The following is a 16,380-nucleotide window of genomic DNA, read 5'->3' on the forward strand; positions in this document are numbered from 1 at the left end:
TAAGGATTAAAAGCTAAAGCTCTGTCAAGTCATGTTAGTTTCACAAATGTTTTCGTGTTACCTCCTGTTGTCTAACACATGGGAGAAATTAAATATATTCCAAATTTGATAGCATATGCACTGTGTATCACACATGAGCATCAAAAGGCTACAGCCAGGAGTAAATTTGGTATACCCTGCCCTCTAGTGGAAATAACTGAAAATACAACAAAACTGGCAACAGTTTGACAACTGATGGAAAGTAGCTGCTTTCAAAAATGATTCCTGTCGCCAGAAAACTCCTTACAATATAAATACTCAGGTTACTTCGGTTATAATAGGGTTTTTCTGAATGTGTTTATTACTGTTTATACTTTAGAAATACTTAAATTCATTTACTTTTGCAAACTGTTGTGTAACACCAGTGTAAATTAATAAAAATAAAACCATCTGAAGTCAAGCACCACAACTTCACATTTTCTAGTGGAGACATTAGCTTAAAAAACAGTAAGATTCACTTAAATTAATCAATCATTTATTTATTCTGAAGGACTCTACTTAGAAACCAGCATGGATCAAAATGCTCAGACCACCTTCCATAAGAGGTTAGTAACCTGCCAGCATGTTTTTCCACTGGCTATTTATTGGTTTGACAAGATTTAAAATGTACTGCGACAGACCCTCGGGGCGGCTCACACTGTATACTGAATTAAAAAAGAAAGGCACAGTTTGGCTCTTTTGCACATTTCATGATGTTTTTGAAGCACAATTAGGACTATACTACTGGCATTTACGTTTAATTTGTGCTATTTATTCATAATTAATCTTAGTACATGACAAATGAACACACTGGCCCAGACCCCCAGTTAGGTCACAGTATTAGCATTTTGATCCGCCAACAAAGACGTCATTTAAAACTCATCAGGGGAGCTGCTTCTGAAAACCACAACTTTTTAACCTACAGATTGTATAAATCAGGAAAGGAAAATGCAAAGGTTGAAAAGTTTAGGCAATCCCCCCCCCCGATTTCGCCAAACTGTACTGTTCGGATTAGCTGGAAACTCCACAGCCTTAAAATTAGCATAATACTGTCATTACTAAAAAAAAATACAAACCCGATACTAGTGTTATAAAGTATTAGGTCCTACTGTATCAAATTCGTTAGCAGTGTATCACTGTATCATTCGTTAGCAGTAGCATTAAATGTCACCAGGTAATGTCCCCGATGGTTCATTGTTAATGATTTACACAAACAACTGGAGGGAAGGTAAATGAAAGCTGAGTCTTGGCTCTTCTAGCCCAGAGAAGCAGCCGCGATTAGCTGCCCCATCCCCTGGGTTAATATTTCACAGAGGGAAAGCCACCACAGTGACCCCAAAGCAGCAGACGAGGGAGGCCACCGAGACTCCTCCCCCTCCCGGGGTGAAGGACCAGCTTCATAGTTTGGACTTGGCCTGGAAGAAGCTCATGATGGCGTTCATGCACTCGTCCGACTGCCAGCGCTCCTCCAGCCGGGCCACCTCGCTGGCGTTCACCTGGTGCAGCCGCTCCTTGTCCACTTGTCGCACCAGCTGCCTGGACAGGGCCAGGGACTGGGGGAGGGGATGGGAAGACAGCGCATGAGAGCAATGGGCACACACCCTTATATTACATACGCAAAGCTGATTGGACAGGGACAAACAGGCACACAATAGGGTATAAGATTAGTCATTAATTACATGATTATTCTTTCATATTACAGGGAAAATTGCCTAGTCAAAGTAGCAAAAAAAAAGTCTAAACAATTGAAGGAATTAAGAAAATCACATTGTCCAATCCTTGCAAATGTGCATTTAGTAAACAGAAAAAAAACTGACTGAAAATAATTCGATAATTCACATGACTATACTGCTATTTCTATTGGATATATGGATGATAATTTTTTTCTTAAATATCAGAATTTAGAGCTTTTAGAAGTATAGGACTTTTATATTGTAAGTACAATCTCACATGGTAACTTTCATCTGCATTTCATGTATGGAAAAACCAAGAATCATTATAAATAGGTGCCTATTAGACGTGTGCCCCCCCTCCCCGGGGACCCAGACAACCTGAGGTGCAATGAAGCCATTAAGCTGACTGCATGCGGTCATTTCCTCTGCACGCCGATTTTTTATATTTATGGATCCCATCACCCCATGAAAACAAATAAGGCGATTCAGGTTTACATGGCAGTCACACACGGAACCTCTGGAAGGCGTCGGCAGTAATTAGGCGCCACGTGACAAGCGCCTGCGAGCGGGGGGGGCTGACACCTACATTGCGGGGCAGCTTGCCGTACGCCCGTAGCCGGGCCCACACCTCTGCCTGGAAGGAGCCATCGGGGAACACCTCCGTCACCAGGCCCAGTCGGCACGCCTCTGTGGCTGTCAGCTTCTTGTTGAACAGCAGGACCTCGCTGGCCTGGGGGGGGGGAGGAACGGGACGTCCCATTAGATGGGGGAGGGGGGGGTAATGATACAGCGCCTACTCATAGCTGCACGCTCCGGCACACCGCAGACGGGCGATTGATGATGAGAAAAGACATGCAGCGTGCCGCGGAACTTCAAAGGGTCACGCATCGGGAATTCTCTGTTCCAGACGCAGCTCTGGAGCAATTATCTCATTAGCAGGCAGTGTGTTTCGGTTTGGCACTGGACTGAAAAATTACCACCACGCCCTTTATACTCAGATTCGCTCTCAGGCAAATAAGCACAAGACCTTTAAATTATATCCTCAAGATATATAATAATAAATTATCTCCTTTTCACTGTATAAGTAATGGATATCTAGACTCTATGAGAAACAAATCAGGCTTTGAATATGGGGTTGGTTTTACTATGAGCATGTCGTAACAGGGTTTCTCACGCCAGTGCTCAGGGACTCCCACACAGTTCACATTTTTGCTTCCGCCCAGCTCCCAGCCAATGAATAACATCAGGTACAGGTGTGCTGGAGGTGAGCAAAAATGTGAACTGTGTGGGGGGTCCCTGTTGCGATTTTCAACATGATATTTAACTGCCCGATGACACGACTTCCATCTACCCGTCATTTGCATCTGTAAAGATAAGCGGCAGGATCCTGATTGGAAGGCTAGCAGAGAGGGACTGGATTCCCTGATCTCACCTTGGCGGGTCCCATGAGTCTGGGGAAGGTGTAGGAGGAACACCCTTCTGGGCTCTGTCCCAGCTGGCTGAAAGGAGTGTGAAACGTCGCCTGCGCAAGATATGTGCACACGGTGAAACACAGAACCCTGCAGAAAGAGGCCTGTCCAACTCACCATCTAACCCCTGCCAGCCTGGAGACAAGCAGGGTTATACACCCCCTAGTGGTGCACAGGGGACACTGCAAACGAGAGTGAACAGCTCACTGACATCCCATAACTTTCCTGCTATTTTCCTGCTTGGAAATATCTCTTTTTTATTGAAAACAACTGCAGCCAGAGAGACAGATGTTAGTCATATGTAGCTGATCAGAGACTCACCTGTAAGCAGTATTTAGGGTCATGAATATTGCAACAATGACCACAAAGGGATTAACTATTAATATATCAGCAGTGTGTTATACAAGGAATTTCCCTTCTATACCTTTTCATATTATTACATATTAATATGATATCATATTTCATATTATTATATAAGTTAATGTCGAGTTGTCAAGCTGCTCTATAATTGAAACGGGCATCTCAGAGGAGAACTAACCCTTTCCGTGGCGTAGACGAGGTCAAAGAGACTTAGCACCGTGACGGAGACTCCGACAGCCGGGCCGTTCACCACAGCGACGAGAGGCTTGGGGAAGTCGATGAAGGCGCTGACGAACGCCCTACGGGGAAGAGGCAGCTCATCAACCAGGAACAACACGCAGGGGTAGCCAAGAAACAAAGAGCATGCAACTATGGCAGGGATGATGCAATCCTGCAGTCTGACGCAGAGGGCCTAAGCTGGGGTACATCCTGGGTGGGACACCTCTCATTCACACATGCAGCTTTGCAGACATAACATTTTAACCCTTCCTCATACAGTAAGTCACTTTGGATAAAAGTGTCAGATAAAGGAATTAAAAGTGAATGCAAATGTAATTTACACAACTGCACATGGGAATGTATATGGGTATAAATTAAAGGCATATTGTTGTAAACATGGGAGCGTGCATCAGGGGCATAGACAGCTAAACACTAAACAAAAATACATAAAAGGTAGTTATCTTGCACTTGTTGCAACCCCATCCTATTGCCCTGCAGCCAGCAGGCTGAAAAAACCCCAGTAAACACTGGAAGTCTCCACTGGAAAAACTAGCCTTACTTGAGCAACTTGCCGGCATCCTTAGCCATTTGCTCGATTCCATCTTTGGGGATGTGTGTGAAGTTGTTCAGGTCGTTTCCACTGCAGTAATAGTCTCCAGTGCCTTTGTGTTCCATGACACAGTTAATAAAAGCAGTTAGATCAGGTGGTTAAATCACACCCACACAAACAAACTATTTATGATAGCGATTTTCAATCATTCTGCCTATTCTCTGTTATAATTGCGTATCCATTACTAGGTCACAGTGAGCTGGGAGCCTATCCTTGTATGCACAGGCTGCAAGTCTATGGGCCACTCAGTTGCAGGGAACATATATTTGTGAGTTTCCTAACTGCATGTCTCTGGACTGTTGGAAGAAACAAACAAAACCTGTGCAATTTGGTGACGACATAGAAACTCCACGTTACAGAGCAGGGGCAAGATTTAACCCTCAATCCTGAATGCGTTGAAGGACAGTAACCACACCAACAAGCAATGGATTTTAACTGAAATGAGACAGATTCTAGTGGTACAACATATCAAATGGACACAGTGTTCCATGCAGGAATGATTAAAACAGCTGAACTGTAGAATTCAGCAGTACTTTCATTCCCTAATCAAACAAAGCAACAAAAATTACATTAAAAATACAAGGGTCACAAGAAACCCCTCATCTGTCCAGTCATTAAGACGCCATGGACAATAAGTCTACACGGTATTTCTTGACTTGTGTTATGTAAACGGGTACAGTTTCACTTTGAAAACAAATGTAGGAGAAACATTTGTAAGCAGAAAAGTATCAGCTATCCATGGACAGTGAAATCAAGTAGAGCTGATCCTGAACCCATACTTGAAGGATTCATAGAATGTTCATAAAATGTTTTGCAAAAATCTTGAGACTTCATATGATAGGTCCTACCTTCCTAATTTACCACAACTTTGCCAAAATTACCAAGAGGCTCAACTGACACTACCTAGAAGATGGTCAATTGTGACCCCTTTACCTGTGAAAACGGTTAGGACGGAGTCATCTTTGCCAGCAAGCTCTAGAGCCTTGATGATCTCATTGTACATCTGGTGGAAACAGAACCGAAGCACAACCAATGAGCATTAAAACCAGACCTCAACACACCTACATATAGCACATTCATTTCAGCTGGGAGGTAGCCGATGACTGACTTGATGAGTCAGTCAATAAAGTTGCTTTGTCTCTTTGTCTTCATTTCTGTACATTGAGTTGTAAGAAAACTTTTGTGAACTCATTGGATTTCTCTGAAAATGGGTAGGAATGGCCCCTAAACAGAGATCTTGTTTTTGCAGTGCAGAAATTTCCATTGTGGTAACCTGCCATGATACTTATGGGCTGATATTTGGTCCACTAGAAACTCAATATGAATGGTAAATATTTGAATCAGCAGTTTTCGCATTAAACTGAATCTGAATTTATTAGTTTGAATCTGAATTTATTAGTTGAATCTGAATTCAGTACGTAAATTCAATTTCTACATATTGAGACGCACAATCCAGGTCCTTGAGGAAAGTAATCGACTGCAGGTTCACAACATAACTCATTTCCACGTTTACGACAGTTCTGCAGGTCGGGGTAAAGTGGAGGCGTGCCGGGATGTCGCAAGCGCATTACCTTATAATATATATGAGAATAAGCTTTATATACACACAAGCGATAGCATAAACATTAACCGTAGGTCTGGTTAGTACTGCTAGTTTATGTTAATTTGTTAGACTAATGCAAAACTAACTGGGGATATGAATTTTACTTCTAGTTCATTTTAAGTTATGGCTCGCCTGTTCATCTCATCTGGCTTTCTACCAGTGTTTATGCTAAATATCTTTTTAAATATTCATCTCGCCGATATGAGGCTGAAGTCAGTATTAATTTCTAATATTTGAGTATGGATTATTATTTAGCACTTCATAATGCACAGAGAATGTAATCATTAGGACTCTATAACAAGCTGATGTAAACTGTGCAGAGTGACTTTGTAACCTTTGACACCCCGGCACACGCCTCCGCTTTACCCCGACCTGCAGAACTGTCGTAAACGTGGAAATGAGTTGCGTTGTGAACCTGCGGTCGATTACCTTTCCTCAAGGACTCGGATTGTGCGTCTTAATAATAGTCATGAATTCTTTCAAAAACTGCACTTAAATCATACACTGAATGTCAATGATTTTTTTAGCCTTCTTCAGCAAAAGTATTGATCAATTTCACCCTCATATTTCTCAGAGAATCCAGTAAATTAGGTATCAAAATAAGCACTGAAAAACAAAGCTTTTCAGAATACGGACAGCTGGTGACCAGATAATCTGTCAGGGAGCTAGGACGGGATTTGTAAACTACCATTATAGTTAAAAGGACCTGGATTTCACTTACACACTGAGTTCTTGCTGTGTGCCGATTGGTCAGTGTCATATAATCATGCATGTGTCACTAATGTTAATGTGATGAATTTTTCAAGGAAACAAGCCAATCAAAGCACAAGAAGAACTGGACTGTTTAGCCAAGTTCAGGAGCCATTCACTTTTAGAGCAGTTTGTAAAACCTGAAGCAGCTCAAAGTGACCTCTCTGACATGGATTATCTGGTCACCCTACTGACAGCAAAATCCATCAATTAACGGCGTGTAAATGAAAGTGAGGTCCCCTTGTCCTAGAAGTTTACATACTTTATTTTTATAATTTAGATGAAGAGCTGATAACATTTTACATGCCATTTTTGCTCCTAATTCCAATATTTTCACAAGACTTTTTTTTTTACACATATACATGAAAGAAAGTCCAACGTGCATCTTCACACATCCAGCCATAGCTCTTCATAAGCCTTAACCTCATCGACTAAGTCGATGGTGGGAGTCAAGGAGCTCACCGTCAGCTGGTTTTAGGCCAAGTTGCCTACCTGCATGGTGATGGCGTTCTTCTTCTCGGGCCGGTTGAGGCGAATGGTGCTGATGTTGTCCTTGGTGGAGAAGACGATAGTCTGGAAAGCAGGGGCGCCCCCAGCAGCGGTCGGGGCCGCCTGGATGGGATTCTCAGAGGCTACCAGGCTGCTGATTAGGTCCACATACTGCTGCCTGGCCTCCTCCTGCAGATACAGAGACCCTGAAAATGCCTCCCCTCTTTTGTGCAGGATGGACAAGGCATCAAACACACCAGGACCCTGGACGGGGGGGTCATTTTTTATTTTTTACAGACACACACTGTTGTAGGAGAGTGTTTGTATTTAAATTATTAAGTTGTGCTCCACCCCCCCATATCAAAAGTCTATTTATTGGGGGGATAAATTAAGTCAAATTTAATACTGGGGTATACATGTCTGTGCCTTCGTAAGACATTCATAAAATATTCATAGGCTGCATGTAAGCATACCATAACATCCGAATGGACTTTAATATGCATTAATTACAAACAATACATGATGATAAACACTAATGTGAGGGAACTCTGAGGGTCTCATATATTGTATGAGCAGAGACACTGGTCATCAGTATTTTGATAATATCTGTAACAAAGTTCATCTCTAAACTTAGGAAACTCACCCACTCAGAACTCACTATTTGTTTAAAAGTCTGAACTCAAATAAAGTGAGAACAGTATGCTTCCTAGATAAACCCACTGACATACAAGCCCAGGGCCCAATGGCGGGCAACTTACCGGACGCAAGCTGCCGAGGGAGCTCCAGGCGTCCCACTTGGCCTTGTTGACAAAGTCCAACATGCCTGGCTTAGGCGTGTTACAGGGACCTTGAGTCGCCTGCAAGCCCAAAGCAGACCAAGAGACACAGAAGGGAAAGCAGAAGTGAGTAGTACACGCACAGTATAAACAGCGACTTCACTGCAAGTCAGGGCAGTACTATGCTTCACTGCAAGTCAAGTAGTACACGCACAGTATAAACAGCGACTTCACTGCAAGTCAGGGCAGTACTATGCTTCACTGCAAGTCAAGTAGTACACGCACAGTATAAACAGCGACTTCACTGCAAGGCAGGGCAGTACTATGCTTCACTGTAAGTCAAGTAGTACACGCACAGTATAAACAGCGACTTCACTGCAAGGCAGGGCAGTACTATGCTTCACTGTAAGTCAAGTAGTACATGCACAGTATAAACAGCGACTTCACTGCAAGTGAAGGCTATTTATTTTTTTTATTTTTATTTTTTACAGGGCCCCCTAGGGCTGATATATTTGCCCTATTTTATGCTTTAAGATTCAAATCTGTTATTTGCATTTTTTTATACATAAATTACTATAGGAAACATTTTAAAGAATGCTGCATTATAAATACTAGCACTACTTTAGCTTCGTTCTATTTCATTGCATTAAAAAAAGCACAGATCTCACAGACGGACCATAAATATTCCTAATCTGACTGAAACTTCAAAACACATGTGCCAAAGACAGCGATATCTCCATCCTTGTTCCTGAGCTGCACAATAGCCAATGGCAGGAGCATGAATGTGGGCCGACTGACTGACCTGCTTGAAGAGGGCGTAGATCTTCAGCTTGACCTGATTGCCAGGGTCAGTCTTCAGTGTGCCCAGCTGGCTCTTGGCCTGACTGAAATCCTCCGGCGTCGCTTCCATCACTGACCGACTTGTGTGTAACTGGAGTACAGGAGCCCGCCACACTTGTCCAACTCTGGAAACGTTAACAGACAAAACCAAACACAAAACTGAAACTGTAAATGTGTGTTTGCCAAATCAATTACAAATTGCCAATGGTCAGGGAAACAAAATATATTTAGAAAACATAATGTCAAACACCAAGTGACTGAAGCCTAATGAATTTAAAAAAAAAAAAAAAAAAGATCAACTATAACAACAGTTAGGACTGTATTTTCTCATGCTATTAATCCTGATGTTTTAAGCTTCATAAGGGACAGCTCACAAGATGACTCAAGGTTAAGGTGAGGTTATTAATTTTACTAACATGACTTCAGTTTTCTGAACCAAATTATTTTAAACTAAAGAGCACCTGAAAGTCAAGGACATTACAACTGTGCCAATGTTACCGGCCATGATATAACAAGCCAATTCAGCCATGGAGGAATTATTATTGTTATCATTATTACTATTATTATTACCACTTATAAATTATAATTATAAATTATTAATACTTACAAATAATTGCTATAAGTATACAGATCTAATCCAACTCACAAGTGCATGCAGTGTTGAATTACATTGGGAATGTATCCAAATCTGCATTTCTAGGAGGTATAAAATATTAATACAACAAAAAAATACCCCATGCAAAGGACGGCTAACTCACCACTAGCAGTTTAATTTGAGTCTTAAGTTACTTTAGGAGTTTAGGTGAACAAGAATGACATTCATGGAGAAAGAAAACGCTGTCAGTCACCAGTTTAGACATGCAACATACTTCTCGGATGCAAATTCAGCGTATTTCTAAAGGATTAACGGGCACGGCGAAAAATTCCGGTATTAAGCAAGAAAATTAACTGCATATCACCTGGCAGATCTGACGAAACGCCACGGAGCGAACAAGGAAAAAGCAATAGCCATCTCAACTGGGTCAAAAGTACGACGAGCTAGAGACTCCTGGATAAAGCAGTACTGCCTCTGACCGGTTCCCGGTCCCGCCCATTTCCCGCCTCAGCCGCTACCCGATTGGTAGATACAGTCATCAGCTCTTCTTCTACTCCCGGTCTCTTTGAAGGGAGTTTTGAAAGTTATATTGCCACCTATTGCCTGGCGGATGCTCACACAATCCCACTACATGGCATATTCGTATATTAACAATAACAAATCACTACTGTAACATCAGTTACTGGAGAAATTATGGACCTATAATTCATTTGGCTATTTAGTTATATTGTATATTACTAAATTAATAACGAACACTGGATTGTATTAAATTATATTTTCAGATCCCAAAATACCTGTAACGTATCAGTACGTTGGTAGCCTGCCGCGAAGCTGCTAACTGATATCCATTTTAAAGACGTCCTTTTACAACCAAAGCAACATAGGTCAAAACAAATAATCCAAACGAATAATCCAAAAATGCCAACTCCCACGCATTTCAGACTCCCACGTTCACGCAAGAAATATTGCGGCAAATCTATATTATATTACATTTTATAAACCTATAATTAGTTACATCAAAAGCGCAGGACAGTCTGAAAACCCTACAGACAATTTAAAAAGTTAAAAAAAAAAAAAAAACTTACATACATGTAAATGTGTGTACCGACTTGTCTCACGCAAGCCTGCCGACGTTTACGTTTGCCGTGCTAAGAAGAAATCAGTGCAATTGAAAGCGTTTTATACTGTAGGTCATCGACCAAAGGAGGAAAAGAGATAACCAAGCCAAAGTTTTGTAACGTTAATATGCTCAAAGGCTCGGTATTAGAAAATTCAAACAATTTGCATTAATGGTATTGTTTTTAATGCCCATTAAGACAAAAGCAACTACAATAAATATATTAAAAGGTCCATCCTTTGGACAGTTTGTGCAGAAACTCGCGTCAGATGTGGGCGTATAATGTTTACTGTCTGTAGAGTCGCGCCCACTGCCTGAATACAATACACGCAATAGATGAAATACAATGAATAAACACTTGACAGTCGTCATTCAGAGCAATAATCATGGTACAAAACCCGATTATGCTATCCATTTGTCTTTACATAAAATTAATTTATAGTAGGATTCTCACAAAGTTTTTTCAAGCGAAACGTGGGTCTCTGACTTGCTCCACAAGTTTAGTTTAGCGGATATGATTCATTCTTGTGCCAATTACCTATTGTCAGCTGCAATTTTTGTACACTAACTTCTAAATAAAAATAACGATATTCTGAACCACTTGATTTTTGGCCTGATTTAGCCTGATATTTTTCGTCACCCTCAAACAACCAATCGTGTATGATTAATGTTATTAAGAAAACATTTTCCTCGCCCGCTGACCCCAGCAAGCTGTGGCAACACAGCCTGTTACTTCTGACCCTAATTATTTTAGGGGGAAAGTTCTCCATTGCTGAAACGAACTCATTTCTATCTTTTTCGGACTTTTTGCGCATTAGATCCAGCATGGAGTATGTGAAAACGCTAGTCCCGGGGTCTCTAGTGCGGTGAGTTAGTTTGTCAGTTTCATATTTTACTGTTTTAACTTGCTGTTTAAACCTTAATGTGACTGCATGCGCAGTGTATATATACATTCAATATATTCGCTATATGATAACATTTGTATATAGCCTATATAAATTACAACAATGGAATGGGAATTTCTTGGTGCAACAAACAAATCTTAAGACTCACCGATTATACTGCTGACGATCCCCAGAGCTGCTGGTGCGTTTTGCTAATTAGAATAAATCAGCGACTCCTTTTGACTGTCCTGGCTATGGCATATTGGACGGAAATTGTATAGTTTTTAAAGTTAAATGCGTCGTATCCAGTGAATATTTTTGATTGCAGCAAACGTTACACTTTGATTATTTTAGCATTTCTACTAGATCGGTCTTCACCCGGTTGGATACAGTATCTGTAATGGTATATTCACGGAGTACATAAACTCGATGAAAAGTGCCTGTTGCCACAAAAATGAGGTATACAGATTTTTTTGTGGAAGTTTAAGGGCTTGAAACTGGGCCACCTAGAAATCATGGTTCTATAGTGCGACATATCGAAAAAGATCGGAAGATAAGAAATTGCTGTCTTGAACGTGAGGCAATAGCTATGTTTCAGTGCATTTGCTTAATATAAAGATAGACATTGCATATCAGTTTTATTGTCTTGATTTCGGAAGTCGCAGTTTCCATAATTGCATTGTTATTACATACATACTGTTTTGCTATTGTTTGTTAGTATTTCATTATGCTACTAGGTGAGGGCTTCACGTGTGCGAAACTACACTAATTGGTGTTGAAAGATATATGATATTTATGAATCAGGAGGGAGCGGTTCCGCTCTCGTGACATAAATGTATTTACACCTCTGCAGGTCTGTGACCTCGGTAGGCACCTCTTTCACCGGTCAGGTCCTTCCCCCACCCAAGCCCCGTCCCTTCCGGATCTGCACGTATAACCGCTGCCGACGGAGAGGCGTGGTAGCCGCGTCCCTAGATGATCTAGCAAGCAAAGTACGACCCTCCCACGGAATGACTTTGTAATGCGTGGTGTTTGTTGGGATTTATGTGATCCCGAAACTTTTTTGGCAATGCCATTGGTTGCTTCACATTGTTTTTATTGCAGCAATGAATCATTGTCCTCCAATGCACATTTACTTAGGCCTACAACTCGCATTTAATTCTTAGAATTGTCAAATTACCACGTTTGTTTCATTATGCTGTTGAATTTTATCACTAAATATGCTCTCCCATTCAACCAGTAGTCTAATTGGGATATTGCTACTTTGATACTTATGATATTGGTATAATGCTTTCCTATATCCTGTTCCTCCATAAGCTGTCAAGTGACTGAGTTGCAGTTCCTTCATTGCTCCAGTTAGTTGCACTGTGATACTGTCCGGAACCCCCCAAAGGTTGTGAATATCTTCCTGCTGACAAGTGAGCTTCTGACCCTGGTGCTGGAGGAAGATGGCACAGTGGTGGACACAGAGGCCTTCTTCCAATCACTGCCTGCCAACACGCCATTGATGGTGCTGGAGAAGGGGCAGAGATGGACCCAGAGCAAGGTGCTTCCGCTCTTAGTCAAAGTAAAACTTTATTGTCATTTGTACTACACAGTTTGAGAGTGCATGGTAGAACGAAATTGCGTTTCTCCTGGCTCCATGTGCAAAACAAACATAAATACTATAGTATAATATAATACAGTATAATGCAATATAATACCGTACAGTATAATAAATGGTGACAACTTAGTGATGGTCATGCTGTTTTACATTATCTGGTACAGTAACATAGCTGGTTGTGTTCTAGATTTAATTCCTGACTGTATTTGCTGGACCTGGTGGTAGGGCATGATAATTCAGTTTTATTTTATGCAGAGATGGCAATTTCACGTCCAGAGAGTATAAATCCAGACCAAGATTTTGTTTCAACCAACCAGTTGAGTATAAAGAGTCACAGTCACAGAGTACTCAACTGGTTGATTGAAACAAAATCTTGGACTGTATTTGTACTCTCTGGATCTGAAATCTCCACCTCTGATTTTATGTTATGTTTGCAAATAAGCCCATATACAGTACCAGTAAAAGAAAAAATCTGGATATAAATTAGCATGTTATTCACCATATAGTAAAATGCCTTGAGGCAGTGAAGTAATGCATGTCAGATATTCAACATCTCAAAATTTTCTTAAATTTTGGGTTCTTCATAATAGTACCCTTTTACTTCAATGACAGCATTGTGCAGACTCGTGACATTCTTTCACCCAGCTTCCAGATGTAGCCACCCGGGATGCTTCTCCAAGAGTCCTTAAGGAGTTTCCACAAATTCTGGGCACAAGTTGGCTGCCTTGCTCTTACTCTTCAATCCAGCTCATCCCAAACCAGCTCTATAGGGCAGGGGTGGCCAATCTTATCCGCAGTGGGCCAGTGTGCATGCAGGTTTTCACTGTAATTCCCTAATTAGATTACTAATCTGAGGACTGACTGGCTGAAGAGTCCTCACACCTGGGTTTGAACAGCTGACCTACAGGTTATCCCAACAACCTGCATGCACACCGGCCCTTGCAGATGAGGTTGGCCACCCCTGCTATAGGGTTTAGGTTGGGAGATTGTGGGGGGCAGATCATCTGTTGCAGCACTCCATGTCTTTCCCTGTTTGCAAGATAATACTTACTTACATAATCCTGAGGTGAGCTTAGGGTCATTATCTTATTGGAAAAACAAATGATTTTCAGTAGGTGTTTCCAGACTTTTGACTGTTAATTGTAAATACACATTTTATACAGTAAGTGGTCATCAACTTGTTCAAATCTTAAATTTGTCACTTCATTCCACATTATAATGTAAAAGGCAAATATACAGAACAAAATTTGATAAAGAATTCATTTGTTCATATCTGTATTCTACGAGGTTAATTTTAATTCTAACTGAGGTTGTTTGGACCAAAAATATCTACAGTACGAGGTGGAGGGTTGGTGATTTGTCAACCGACCTGCACTTAGTAACCTTCGTCATGCCTTTCATACGGAATATTAAAGTTCTCCACTAGAGGGCAGTGGTGTTTAACTTTAATTAGAAACGCAGGAAACGAAAATGGGTTTGGTCGCATAATTATTTCCAAAACAACGGGGATGTGACTATGTGGCAATGTTTGATTTTGCTTCTATCATGCAGGGCATCCCAGGTTTCCAACGGCTCAAGAAAAGTGGAATTGCAAAGCTGAGCTTTGACCTGTACAAGCTGAATCCCAAAGACTTCATTGGCTGTTTGGCCATACAGGCTACCCTATATGAGATGTACAGTTTCTCATATGAGATACAGTGCATGGGGTTAAAGGTAATTTTGAAGTGAGTATGGAACAACAAGGAGAAGTGTGCTAAATGGATGTTTGCTGTTTTGCAATCTTTGATTAGTCAGGAGAGCAGCTTTAATTGGATAGTTCAGATACAATATTAAGGAGGATATTTCCTGCTTATCTCTTGGATGGAAATTTTCCATTCTGCAGCTTTGCCTAAAAATTGTAGCACCACTGTGGTGTTTTATTATTATTATTTTGAACTTTCAATCTGAAGGTTAACTACATTACCCAGGGTCCAGTTGGGCTGTTCACATGACTCTAACATTGGCATGGCATATCAATGAATGATGCCTGTGATACAGCTCTTCCCTGCATCCTAATAGGGACACTTCTTACAGATAACAGGTTTTGCCCCCCTTCCCCCTGCTAAGGGCATGTATATCCAGGCATGCTCAGAGATCCCAGCACTTGACAGGGGCCCTCGAATGTCCAAATGTTTAGGGATCATTGGGTGGGGAGGGCAGGGTCATTTTTGTCAGAGGCCACTTGAATGTCATAGCTGGGTGCCCTATCGGAATTTCTTCCCCCTCCCCCATTTTAGGTCGATCCTGCAGTGCCTGACATATGTGGCTCAAGTGTCAGGCCACTTTCTGCTGTGTGGTTCCACCTATTTGCTGCAGCACATTGAAGATGACGACTAGAAGGCAACTAGGACATTGCTTTGTGTGGAAATGGGTTTCAGGATTGATGTCTGGGTACCGTACTGTCTGTACTGTCTATTCTAACTCCAGCTGCAATTGAACACTTGCCACCAGAGTAAAACCTGCATGCTTCTGAAATGTTTAAAGCATCTTCTTGTGTCATATGTTAATTTCTCCTTATATTAAAAACACTTCCCAGAAACACAGTTCTGCTGCTTACAGCTTGAAATGTTCAATTTTGTTATGTTAATTGTTTTTCTGATTGATTTATCACATTTCAGCTAAGCAGGCTTCAGCTTATTTTGGGGGGTGAAATGAACAGGTCACTTGTACATACTGGTACTGACACTTGAATGGTGAATGGTTGAATTGGTATTGGTAGCCCGATATAATATCTCAAAATCCTGACCACAAGTCAGATTTTGAGTTTAGGTTTTATATCAATGAGCGTCAAACTACAGTAGCTGGGAGAATGTCTACACAGTGTTTGTCTTTGTTAAATAAAGTGTCTGAAATTTTAGATCTGAGTTTTAAAGTTGGAACATTAAGACGTCCTCCTAAGCTGTGTACAACTACATGCAGATCATTTGTGACATCGTGCACAAGTTTCACTCTCTAAATAAACTTCATCTAAAGTTTGGTCTTTATCTGGAATGGGCTACTCATTTGCTTAGACAGACTGGTGTTTTGAAAAGCGGAATTAAAACAGAAATCGATTCACAGTGCCTCCAGAATTCCACTCTAAAACGATTAATGCCCTGGTTTCCATGAAGCAATGGCTTGCTTTGTGTGGGTTTGCTGATCTTTCTACTTTGCTAATCGTTTGGCTGCTGGCGAGGTGAGATTGGCTGCTAAATGAGACACAGTGCATGGATTTTACTGAGAAAACAATGGAAATCATGGTGCCTGTGTCACCCACTGATGTTTTATGGTGCCACAAACAATGAGGCTATCAACATATGGTGCTATCTTGGATTACAGACTCCCACCTGTATAGC

At 41.2% G+C, this 16,380-nt stretch overlaps 2 protein-coding genes across 6 annotated transcripts; one reads left to right on the forward strand and one right to left on the reverse strand.

Annotated features, from left to right (window-relative positions):
• Window positions 1-497: 497 nt before the first annotated feature.
• eci2 (enoyl-CoA delta isomerase 2) lies at window positions 498-11,695 on the reverse strand. Of its 5 annotated transcripts, XM_023800290.2 has the most exons (11): window positions 9,767-9,881; window positions 9,566-9,595; window positions 8,770-8,932; window positions 7,950-8,048; window positions 7,195-7,380; window positions 5,283-5,352; window positions 4,299-4,401; window positions 3,699-3,819; window positions 3,124-3,213; window positions 2,278-2,421; window positions 498-1,571 (listed from the first exon to the last, which is right to left on the reverse strand). In XM_023800290.2, the coding sequence occupies exons 3-11, from the start codon at window positions 8,875-8,877 to the stop codon at window positions 1,416-1,418; spliced, it is 1,077 nt and encodes a 358-aa protein (XP_023656058.2). In that variant the 5' UTR covers window positions 8,878-8,932; window positions 9,566-9,595; window positions 9,767-9,881; the 3' UTR covers window positions 498-1,415. The 5 variants fall into 5 exon arrangements, with proteins under 5 accessions (XP_023656058.2, XP_023656057.2, XP_023656060.2 ...); XM_023800289.2 differs by lacking the exons at window positions 9,566-9,595; window positions 9,767-9,881 and adding an exon at window positions 11,573-11,695; XM_023800292.2 differs by lacking the exons at window positions 9,566-9,595; window positions 9,767-9,881 and adding an exon at window positions 10,492-10,760.
• On the forward strand, window positions 10,887-16,036 carry cidea (cell death inducing DFFA like effector a). Its single transcript, XM_023800295.2, has 5 exons — window positions 10,887-11,385; window positions 12,257-12,395; window positions 12,797-12,949; window positions 14,558-14,730; window positions 15,283-16,036. The coding sequence occupies exons 1-5, from the start codon at window positions 11,180-11,182 to the stop codon at window positions 15,380-15,382; spliced, it is 771 nt and encodes a 256-aa protein (XP_023656063.1). The 5' UTR covers window positions 10,887-11,179; the 3' UTR covers window positions 15,383-16,036.
• The last annotated feature ends 344 nt before the right edge of the window (window positions 16,037-16,380 follow it).

Source organism: Paramormyrops kingsleyae, chromosome 1 (assembly GCF_048594095.1).
Source record: "Paramormyrops kingsleyae isolate MSU_618 chromosome 1, PKINGS_0.4, whole genome shotgun sequence".
Taxonomy (NCBI): Eukaryota; Metazoa; Chordata; class Actinopteri; order Osteoglossiformes; family Mormyridae; genus Paramormyrops; species Paramormyrops kingsleyae.

Excerpts from the sequence above, each read along its gene's own strand:
- eci2 (XM_023800288.2), bottom strand. The coding sequence starts at position 9,819 with ATGGCTATTGCTTTTTCCTTGTTCGCTCCGTGGCGTTTCGTCAGATCT. Across the intron at positions 8,933-9,766 it reads CGTTTCGTCAGATCTGCCAG|AGTTGGACAAGTGTGGCGGG; the intron begins GTGATATGCAGT and ends TAACGTTTCCAG. Across the intron at positions 4,402-5,282 it reads CGTCCTAACCGTTTTCACAG|GCACTGGAGACTATTACTGC; the intron begins GTAAAGGGGTCA and ends TGGAACACAAAG.
- cidea (XM_023800295.2), top strand. The coding sequence starts at position 11,180 with ATGATTAATGTTATTAAGAAAACATTTTCCTCGCCCGCTGACCCCAGC. Across the intron at positions 12,950-14,557 it reads AGAGATGGACCCAGAGCAAG|GGCATCCCAGGTTTCCAACG; the intron begins GTGCTTCCGCTC and ends TCTATCATGCAG. Across the intron at positions 14,731-15,282 it reads GGGTTAAAGGTAATTTTGAA|GTCGATCCTGCAGTGCCTGA; the intron begins GTGAGTATGGAA and ends CCCCCATTTTAG.